At 44.6% G+C, this 11,343-nt stretch overlaps 1 protein-coding gene across 2 annotated transcripts in view; it reads right to left on the bottom strand.

Moving 5' to 3' along the window:
• LOC119195651 (ras-specific guanine nucleotide-releasing factor 1) overlaps window positions 1-5,139 on the bottom strand; it is a 23,427-nt gene extending 18,288 nt beyond the window's left edge. For both annotated transcript variants that reach the window (XM_037450770.2, XM_037450769.2), the window contains exons 1-3: window positions 4,294-5,139; window positions 837-943; window positions 393-540 (exon numbers count right to left, since the gene is read on the bottom strand). In XM_037450770.2, coding sequence (XP_037306667.1) covers window positions 393-540; window positions 837-943; window positions 4,294-4,569 — 531 coding nt within the window. In that variant the 5' untranslated portion in view covers window positions 4,570-5,139. The remainder of the gene's footprint in view (window positions 1-392; window positions 541-836; window positions 944-4,293) is intronic.
• Between the last annotated feature and the right edge of the window lie 6,204 nt (window positions 5,140-11,343).

Below are 11,343 nucleotides of genomic sequence, written 5' to 3' on the forward strand. Positions count from 1 at the left end.
CCCATCAGAAGGCTAAAATAGCCCATAGTTGGAATGTAGTACAGGGCTACTATCTTTAACTGTTTATTTTAAAGAATAATGTGTATTTGGATACTGGCTTCCACGTTGAACGCTGTTGAACGCTGTTGAACGCTGTTGAACGCTGTTGAACGCTGTTGAACGCTGAACAATCGTCATCGGTCATCCTGGTCTTGTTGTCAAGACTGAACTCCATGGATTGTAAGTTGTGTTTACATCCTATTCTGGTAGGACTCTACAAGGAGCAGCTGGAAAACTGCTCCATTGGCAAAGGTACTTTATGTGTATATACTTTATGTTTTTCTTATAATCTGAATAATATATTCATTTGTTGACATCCCTACTCAGCGTCAGCTCATAACGTTGAGTGTTACCTCTGACTTTAGCCTTTCAATCTCTATTTCCCCATCTTCTATCTGTTGTCGAAGTTGCTTAGCAACTGTTTTCTCCGTCTCCACAATCTGAAGCAGATGAAGATACTTCTGCATGAGAGTCTCATGCTCGTTGGCCAAGTTTCTGTAACTGTAACGCATGCACACGCACGCATACACACACACACACACACACACACACACACACACACACACACACACACACATTTCTTTAGTTTAAACCTAAATAATTGATTCAATTTCACATCAGTGTCAAGGCAATCAGGTTTTATCTTGTGAACAAAGCATGTTTCTGTCATTTCTCATTTTTTAACCCCACTTATGAAACCATGGCAACATCCTCTATGGGCTGAGCGTCCAAGGGGACTTACCCTAATTCAACCTCTAACTGCCATGTCTGCCTATTGCACCGATGTGTGCCTTTACCTGGCGTGTGATATTGCAGCCACCCATTCATCGCAGTCCTTCACATCTTCAGTGCGTAATTCGAGCACCTTTTGATTTTCATGTGTGAAGCTGACAGTGAAATAGTACTGAAACAGACAAGGGGGCAGGGGGAGGGTGCTTGTTAAACAACAGGACTATCATTAATGTGACATGTTCTATGCTCTGCAAAGAGAGGAGCATGCATTATTGCATACCCACTAAATAAATATATTATAGAATGGCTTAACTGAAGCTTTTTTTCTTTGCCTCCACTGCTTCTGTGTTTATTGCCCTACCTCCCTACAGCCGATATTAATCGGAGGATTTAAAGGCAGCCAGGGCCTGGGGAAGCCACATCCTCCTCGCCCACCAGTGCACTTGATGGGCGACACTGAGGGAAGCCTCCCACAGCTCGCTTCCTGGGATTTCTCTGGCTCACAGGAGGAAATGCCACAAGACATGGAAGATGGAGCCACAGCCGATTACATAACTGTGCGACACCTGTTTCCTAGCAACTGAAGCTCAACTGAATATAAGGCATTATCATTTGTGTTATTAGTTATAGTAGTAATAATAGTAGTACAACTAGTGTAGTATTATAATAAGATTATTACTATCAATAATAATATTTAAAATACTTTTGGGGTTTTCATAGTTTTACTAATTTTGCTAATAATACTACATTTGCTTTATTACATTAATTTTAAATACAAAACCTTTACAATTTGAAGATGATTGCTAATTAACTAATGTTTAACATTAATACTATCACTGATTAGATGGCAAGTTATGACTGTAAAAACAAATTTTCATATTTCAAGGAAAGCAGCTGCATTAATAATGCACTTTAGTTTTAAATGTAATACTTCTTATGGTTATATTGTGCTTACCAGGGGCTTTTTGAGAGGAGCTCCATATAGCATACTGTTGTTGAAAACGTAAAGACAACCTCAGAAACTGGGTCATGATATAACAACAGCATAACTCATCTTTCTGTGGACCGTTCAAGCCGTGCTGAGCAAGAACATACTCTGATCTTTGGCCTACAGATGCTCAACAGGTGCCTATCAACCTGCAATGGATCACTACGCATGACTAACTGCTCTTCCATCTTCACATTCATTATGTATTCATCATACCGTCAAAGAAAATCTATTTCTGGAGAAGAGGCATGCATGTTGTTGTAGTTGTCCCTCATGATCTCTTTAAGAGCGTCTGGTGTGAAGCGATGTTCAATACACTGTCTACTTCCTTCTTAATGTTTATGGCTGATCTAAACAGAGATAAAAGACATTGATCAAGCATTGGTGAAACCTATAATATAGATACATTAGTATTACTAGTATAGGGGCAACAATCACCTATCAGTTTTGTTGGGCTGTGAGTGAATAGTAAATCATTTTTAGTGTAAAATAAACATTTTGTCTTGTATTGTTGCTTTCTGACTGCTAAACAGAAAACATGTAGTGCTACAATATGGTAAAAGGTTGAAACACAACAAGATCTATGGAGTAGTACATTCCCTTAAGTGTGAAGTGTTGGAAATCCCTCTACTTACATCCATTTTTATTTGAATAAAGGAATTTTCTTTTCATCAAAGATGAAAGAATATCATATACCAATACCAGAATATCATGCTTTATATATCTGTTGTATATGTTTTGATTTGCAGTAGATTTTGAAGCAAATCAGCCATCTTTTGCTTCCGTAGCTTCTTGTGTTATTGGTTGAAGTGCTTCTATTTCTAGTATGAGCGAGAAGTGTTTTTCATAAATGGACACTGACCCCTCAGAGGTACAGCAAGGAACAAATTTAGCCCAGATTGTGCGCACATAGGAGAAATGAGCCAGACTACATCTCTCATCTGTTACCCCTCTTCCTCTTCATTCTTTAGGATGCAAATAAGGGTTGCCATAGAAACATGGCTCAAGTGCATTATCACTTTCACACTAACCGCAATTGACGATAAATATAATTCAGGGATTATGACGGATTGTTAAAACGTTTACAAAAGAAAAACTTAATCTAGGTGGGAATAGACAATAGATAGTTAGAAATATATTTGTATTCTCTTACTTATCCTTGAAAAGAATATGTGTTTGTCTACATTGCGAGCTAAACCAGCAGCAGCCTGTCACATTTGTCATCGTACACTTCTTAGTGCTTTTACACGATTCAGGAGTCCCAGAACAAAATTTATTAAGCATCTTCTGACAAATGTATCACACATTCTGTCCATCAGGTCTTATGCAGAATTTCTGTAAAACAGGGCAATGCAGAGGAAACAGGACTGTCAAAAAAAATTCATTCAGGGAGGGCTTTTTGGGTGACTGTGAGAGCACAACATTAGCCTGTGTGTTGTATTCTGCTTCATCAGCACAAAGGCAGCTGTTCACAGGAAGAGCCTGGGCTCACATTGGATGGAACCCCCCACAGAAAGAGTCAGGCACAGAGCCTGAAAAGAGGAGGGGCAAGGCAGTGAAGCATTATGTTTATTCACAAAAAAAGTGTCAACAGAACATTCAACCTTTCTACTTCTCCCTTTCATTTTTTTACAGATGCGAGTATCAGCTAGATGGCATATTTTTAAATTGAGTGTAGTCTTGTTTGTTGTCATAATTAAGTTTCTTAAACGTCTTAACAAACTGTGACAGAATCATCATTAAAGATACCGCTAATAAAAAGTATTACAATATACTAATGTATTCCTTTATATTGCAAAAAAGAAATGTTGGACTCCTACATCAGAGCTGACTAATCATAGGCCGCCTGCAGTTTAACCTGTAGTTTCGTCATGTCTCCACAAGATGGAAACCTTGAAGCAATAACTTTTTCTGCATGTTTTGTTAAAAGGAGCATTAGGGAAATATCGTTCTCCGCCCTAAACCCTCAAAACTATGATCAATGAAAATTAAAAGCTAAATTTTTTTGCAAGCCGGGGTGCGAATGCCTCAAAATATTAACGCAAACAATTTACATATCGTGCACCACTAAAAAACAACCCTCCAATAATAAAAAAAAAGGATCAAGCTCGGGTTTTCTGCAATCTGAAGCCAAACACTGTGCAGCCCGGTGCCAGGGCTGCTCTAATATCATTAGGTGTTCATATTGTTACCTCATCATTAATGCCATGCATGGATTACATAACGTGCAATACAGCAGTCTGGAACCTCGTGCTATTCGGCTGCGCTGGATTTGAGGTCATTGTGCAATTGGATATGAATTAATGAATACACGCATCAGAAAAGCGCTTTGCTCTCGACGAAATCGTTATAAGGTGTTTGCAGCAAAAGAGTAAATTCTCCCTTCAATGTTGCACCTCGTCCATATTTTTAACACTGAGCCTGAGGAACACTAAAGCAGCAAGAGAGAGAGAAAGAAAGAGAGAGAGAGAGAGGGGGGAGAGTGTGTGTGTGGCGCGCGTGTGTGCGTGTAGGTGTGTGCACGCGTTCCGTACCTGCTTTTCCAAACACTCCTTGGCTGACTGTGAGGGTTTCGGTGAAGGCGCCCTGTCGCATATGCATCCCTCCAACAGGTATAATCCCGCGGGTCGAGAACTGGACTCGTTCTCAAAATAAAAGAGCATATTTTGTAACAAAGCAAACCACTTTGTGTGCCATTTCGTGTTGTCTGAGCTCTTTTTGCTCAAGCACCCTCGTCTCGTACCATCCTTTTTCGCCAAAAGCCCCAGGTAGGTGACATGACCATCATTAAGTCGTATTCCCTTTTGCATTTTGACAAGGAGACTTGCGCAAGGTGAATCGGTTGTTACATCCTTCTGAAGTCGCTCCGGGGAAAAATAAAATGAAGAAAAACAAGATGTTGACTTTCTGAATGCGGACCACTAGCAGCAGGCTCGTCCTCTCCGTCCGACGCGTTCACCGTGATGGCATTTAAGTGAAAAGAGAGGAAAAGAGCGGCGCAAATCCAGGATCCTGAAATCTTTTTTCATACTCCGAGCGCTTTGAAGGTCCTCATTGGCAGAAAGGGGGAGGGATACATTTTGGGTTGTGGGGGGAGAGGGGGGTGGTGAAAAAAAAACAGTCAAAACAACGCAAGATGAGAGGGGAAGGGATTTGGGGCTCGTCCTTTTTTTCTACATGAAATCTCCAGAAACCAGGAGGCTCGGTGCTGAGCGAGGCAGTGCTTGGTGAAGTCACATGACGCATGCTTCGGAAAGGAGATTTCAGGACCTTGGACGGGGACAACATCCTTAACAAGATGCCGCCAAAGTTGAGTTTCCTGACAAGCCTCCCGTATTAAGCACTGGGGACACAAGACAGACATTGAGAACGGCAGACATGTAATATATAATTTCACTCTTTAACTGAAATCAGACATTTGACAAGCTCAGCTATATGAAAGGTACTTTAACCTTTTTTTTTTTTTACTGATTTACCATTCAGCTCATTCTTACCAACAAAGTAATTAATCAGTGTTGATAATCTGAGTTGGTTACATAATACATAAAAACTGCTCCATCACCTAGAGGACTCATTTTTGGTGCAGTTGGGCCTCACTTTAATGCATCTCAGTTGAAACATTTCATCATCGAGTACTCGTCCACTTACTGGCTCAGTTAACTGGTTTTCATGGTCTTCATCCATCAGTGAGTAGGTGAACACACAAGTGGATGTCAATAATGAGCTTCTTTAGTAGACATATAAGTTAAAAAAAATAAAAATGAAAACATTCAAACTGTTGTTTTAGTACATCTTGTTCATTTACCACCAACCCAACTTAAAATCTCTCATTCTTAACTTTTGTGCCAATGGTACGATATGTAATGATATGTGTTTTAACTGGAAATGTATTACCAATATGGACAATTCTTTAACCCATTTTAATATGCGAATAAAAGAAGATTAGTTGCAATGTTAATGTAATTTGTATTAAATAGGTGAAAAACCTTTTTTTAAACAGCATGCTGATTTAAAACATGGTCTACAATCAACTGCTGTCCTTTATTGTCTCATTTGAAGTTACACATGGTTTTGTCATGAGACAAAGGACTTCTTTTCAATAGAATATTTTTTTGAATCTGGTAAATCACAGGAAATCCATACTATTTAATGTTTACATTTCCAGGTCAAGTAATTACCCAAACGGAAACACACTTTAAGATTATAGAAACTAATTTGGATTGGTTGTCTTGTTTAATGTCCTATTTCTTAAATATGTTTTTAACTTTTGCTCCACACTGTATCCAACTTATGCAAAGGGACAGCGTTTGAAATGGTAAGTATAAAAACATGAATTCACAGCGCTAGCTTGTTTGAACTGGAGCATGACGTCATCTCTGTACGGTCAAAGTTGTGTGTCTCAATGGTAACACAGTCGCACTATAAAACATGCTTGAGGAAACAGCCAATATCTGTGACGAAGAGGCAGGGGGAGTCGCACCCGGCAAACCTCCGCGTCTTGCCCCTCAATGGGGGGGGGGGGCTGCACTAGAGCGACCTCCTCCTGGCTCCTCTCTCTCATGGGGGCGACAGCGGGTCTGAGAAGGGAGACATGGAAAGTGGGTGAGATCTTGTAATCAGCAGGGAGGGCCAAACAAAAAGAAACTGGAGTAATCTGTTTTAGGATTTTAAATGGCCCGATGAACCGGGGAGAAAGCTTCTTGCTTGGGAGCTTGAGGCGCAGATCTCGTGCCGACAGCCACGCCTACTGGCCGGGCCGATACCTGGGTCCCCCACGCCTCCTTCGATCCGCCTGCTGCTGATAACGGCGGATGGTGCGCTGCAAGTGAGCGTGCGCAGCATCCCAGGTGGCTCCGATGCGCCTGATCAATGCTACTGCTGGGAGGTCGGATGGCTCGCCTGCCCACGGGAAGAGTGGAGGCTGGAACCCTAGAACACATTGGAAAGTCCAGTAGCAGGTTTCAACAAGGAGTTCTGGGCATACTCTGCCCAGGCCAGGTAGCGACTCCAGTCCCGCTGGTTCTGGTGGCAGTAGGTTCGCAGAAATCAAATTAATTCCTGGTTCAAACGCTCGACTTGCCCGTTGGCCTGAGGATGGTATCCGGATGTTAAACTGACATTGATGTTGAGCTTGGAGCATAATTCCCTCCAGACGCATGAGGTAAATTGGGGACCGCGGTCCGAGACGATGTCCTCGGGCAGTCCAAAAAGGCGGAACACATGATTTAAGAGAGCCTCGGCTGTCTGCAGCGCCGTGGGCAAACCAGCCAGGGGAATGAAACTACAGGATTTCGAGAATCGGTCTACTACAGAAAGGATGGCGGTGAATCCCTGGGATGAAGGCAGACCCGTCACAAAGTCCACCTCAATGTGAGACCAGGGACGCTGAGGGACAGGCAAGGGCTGTAACAATCCTGGTGGTTTAAGGTGGGAGGTTTTAACCTTATTGCAGGTGGTGCATCGAGGAATGAATTTAATGATATCTGACTGAAGTCATGCCCACCAAAAACGATTAGCAACTAACTGTCTAGTGGCCGCAATCCCAGGGTGACCCGCGCCAGGAGTGCAGTGCACCCATTGTAGTACACGGTGGCGAAGCTTGGGGGGAACAAAGAGGCGGTCAGCGGGACATTCGAGCGGAGCAGCTTGATTGGGTTGGGCAGCCCTGATCTCAGAGATGATGTCCCACTGAACTGGAGCAACAATCAAAGTAGTGGGTATAATGGGTTCTGGTTTGGATGCCTCACTGGGGCCGTCGAAATGTCAGGACAGGGCGTCAGCTTTACCGTTCTGTGAACCCGGCCTGTAGGATATCTTGAAAGCAAATCTCGAAAAGAACAGGGACCAGCGAGCCTGCCGAGCATTCAGACGTTGGGCCGACCTGATATACTCAAGGTTCCGGTGATCCGTGAGAACCGTGAATGGCTGACGTGCTCCCTCCAGCCAGTGCCTCCACTCCTCAAATGCGGCTTTCATGGCTAACAGTTCGCGATCTCCCACATCATAGTTGCGCTCTGCTGCGTTGAGCTTGCGTGAGTGGAATGCGCAGGGGAACATCTTAGCAGGATTACCGTGACGTTGGGACAGGACAGCCCCCACTCCAGAGCTAGAGGCGTCTACCTCTACGATAAACTCCCTCTCTGGATCCGGATGGTGGAGAATAGGGGCAGAAGTGAATCTCTCCTTAAGTTGCGCGAAGGTCGAAGTGCATTCAGCGGACCACTAGAAGTGTTTCCCTCCTCCCCTAAGGAGGGATGTGAGAGGGGCTGAAATGACACTGAAGTTGCGGATAAATCTGCGGTAGAAATTAGCAAAACCCAGAAAGGGTTGCAGTTCCTTTACCGAAGAGGGTTGGGGCCAGTCTACTTCCGCTCGGACCTTGCTGTCATCCATCAAAACTCCAGCCGCACTGATGAGATTTCCCAGAAAGGCGATCCGAGTCTGATGGAACTCGCACTTCGACAATTTGGCGTAGAGGTGGTTGTCGATCAGGCGCTGGAGAACGGCCCGGACATCTTGGATATGGGCTTCGAGAGAGTCAGAATAGATTAAAATGTCATCAATGTAAACAATAACTCTCTGGTTCAGCATGTCTCGGAAGATGTAATTTACAAAAGCCTGAAAAACCGAAGGACTGTTTGAGAGGCCGAAAGGCATTACCCGATATTGGTAGTGACCGGAGGTAGTTGAGAAGACCGTCTTCCACTCGTCACCCCTCCGTATGCGAATAAGGTTGTACGCGTTCCTTAAATCCCGTTTGGTAAAGTATTGGGCCGTGCGGAGCATTTCGAGTGCGGCTGGGACTAATGGAAGGGGATAACGATACTTTACAGTGACTTCATTAAGGCCACAATAGTCTATGCAGGGGCGAAGGCCCCCATCTTTCTTTTTAACAAAAAAGAACCCGGCCGAAGCGGGCGACGTAGAAGGCGTAATGTACCCCTTAGCCAGCTGCTCCTCAATGTACGCCTCCATGGCCGCCGTCTCCGATTGGGACAGTGGATAGACTCTACCACGCGGTGGTGCTGCCCCGGGTAAGAGCTCTATAGCACAATCACCTGTACGGTGAGGGGGCAGGTGTGAGGCCTCCCTCTCGCTGAAGACCAGAACTAGGTCGTGATACTCCACCGGAAATCCACCCCCTGGAGCGCCGCTCTGACTGAGTCAGGTCCCAGGATGGTGGTTTTGCAGTTAAACTGACAGAAAGGGGACCACCGAGTGATTCCCCTGTCGGACCAGGAAATCTGGGGGTCGTGTCTCTCCAGCCACGGAAATCCTAGGATTATGGGGTGTTGGGGTGAGTTGATCGTGAAGAATTGAATTGTTTCTGTGTGCTGGGTCCCGAAGATTAACGTGAGGGGTTGTGTGATGTACTGCACCTCTCCAGACCCCAGGGGATGCCCATCCAGCGCCTCCACGGTCACCCCAGCCTCACATGCGAGGGGAGAAACATGATGAGCTCTGGCAAAGGCAACATCGATAAAATTTCCAGCCGCTCCGGAATCAATCAAGGCACTTACGTTAACTGTCTGTCCGTTAAACCTCAAGGTGCTGTTCACAGAGAATAATTTAGAGGAGCGATTGGGACTCACTGCGGCCGCAGCAGAATTCCTGAGAGTTGGGTTGACTGGACAGGTCGCCCTCAGATGTCCCGCCTCACCACAGTACATGCAGAGATGATTGCGGCGTCTCCTCTCCCGCTCGGCTGTTGAGAGGCGGGTGAAACCGATCTGCATCGGTTCTGGCTCCGCGCTGGGGGGGACCCACTCGGGAAAACGAGGTCCGAGTGGTGTGCGTCGTGAGCGAATCAGGTTGTCGAGGCGGATGGCGAGCTCCATTATTTGGTTCACGGTTTTACCGTCGTCGCGGCACGCCAGCTCTCCCTGAAGATCCGGGTTAAGGCCCTTGCGATACAGGAGTTTTAGAGGTTCTTCCGGACCGGCTCTGTTGGTCAAAATATAGGCTGCACTGCAACAAAAATCCCTTAGAGGCAGAGGGTGAGCCATCAAACTTCTCGGGAAGGCATAATTTGGGCTGGTTATGGTCGTTACTCGCAGCAGGTGGAGCAGGGGGCGGTGCAGCTGGACTCGGAGCTCGACCCTCAGCCGTGTTTGGCGGAGAGAGGGTTCGAACAGATCTCACCAGTTCCTCAGTGAGTACGGTTAATCTCACCAGCTGTTGCCGATGAGCGGCCAGCTCAGACGCTTGCGAAGTTACTTCGGTGACCAGTCGATGGAAATCTGCTGGATCCTGTTTTGGTGAAGTCTTCTGTGACGAAGAGGCAGGGGGAGTCGGATCCATTTGCAGTACTTTATTAACACAGGACATGCATAACAAACTCCAAACGGGAAGTGCTCTAGAAACTAGGCCTGGGTGTAACAAGACTTCACAAACGAGCACTGGACGTGGGAGTCTAAATAAAGGGGAGTAAATGACACACAGGTGACACTAATAATGATTAGGGGGGATAACGAGAGCAGAGATGGATGATGGGAGATGCAGTCCTAGTACTCTGGAGAGAGGGATTTGGTGAAACCAGGAGGAGGCGTTGTCGGACGTTCCGTGACAATATGCTTCTTTGAGCACCCAATTTGTTTAATAAAAGGCACGAGGCTCTAATGTGCTGCTCTCAGAACTCTGCCTCCTTCTCAGAGAGGAGATTTATTTAATTCTCCATCGTCACTGTTGTTTGCTCCATCTAATCTACTCCGCAATAAACCCTTGCAGGCTCGCCACTGTCTTCCTGAACAAGCCTCTTTTATCTTAAATTAGTCACTGACTGTATTTGTTAACCAAATACTTTAAATAAATAATAATACAGGAAATCAGCGAAGCCCTGGCAGAGATGTAGCTACATTATTTGTTTAGTCAAAAACTGATGCAATGTTGAGCATATGTTGAGGAATTACTGCTGCCAAGTTTTGAATAAATTTGCTTGTTTTACATGCATGATAAGGACTGTCGTTGTTTTAGTCTGCACTATGTGAGCCAAGGTGCAACAAAACACAGCTGTTGTGTCTCATGTGGAAATTTCAACATACATTTTCAGTAGATTGACCATTACTGTAATAATAGAAATTAATCAACTGGACTTTTCAGCACTAATTAAAACCATAAAAAAAGGCAAATCAACATTTTAATTGGAATAAATAAATAACCTGCTGGACATGAATATGTTTTTCTAACACCTGAAAAAGTAAAAATAAAAAAACGTTGGATTGCTGATGCCATTTTTAATTAATATCGCATGTGAAAAAGCCAACTCTTCCTTAAAAATGTCCTTATGTATCCACATGTTGATCAGACATGTGAAACAAGAGAGGAAACAGTCACGCGTCTCTGCCAGCCTCGGTTGACATTGTGATCAGTGTCTGTATTTTTGCACCAAGTAGTTGTCAGTCTGCACATGTGTGTGTGTGTGTGTGTCAAATGGTGATTTCTGTTTCAGCTCGTAGTGTTCAGCAAAAGGATGCCGGCGTGGCGTTCCAGTCCTTCCCTGAGCCGCCCATGAGGAGGCTGCAGACCTAATTACATGATCCACCAGGCTTCTAATTCGCCACACTCCTCCCAAATGACATCTACTA

This window comes from Pungitius pungitius, chromosome 6 (genome assembly GCF_949316345.1).
Source record: "Pungitius pungitius chromosome 6, fPunPun2.1, whole genome shotgun sequence".
In the NCBI taxonomy this organism is placed as follows: domain Eukaryota; kingdom Metazoa; phylum Chordata; class Actinopteri; order Perciformes; family Gasterosteidae; genus Pungitius; species Pungitius pungitius.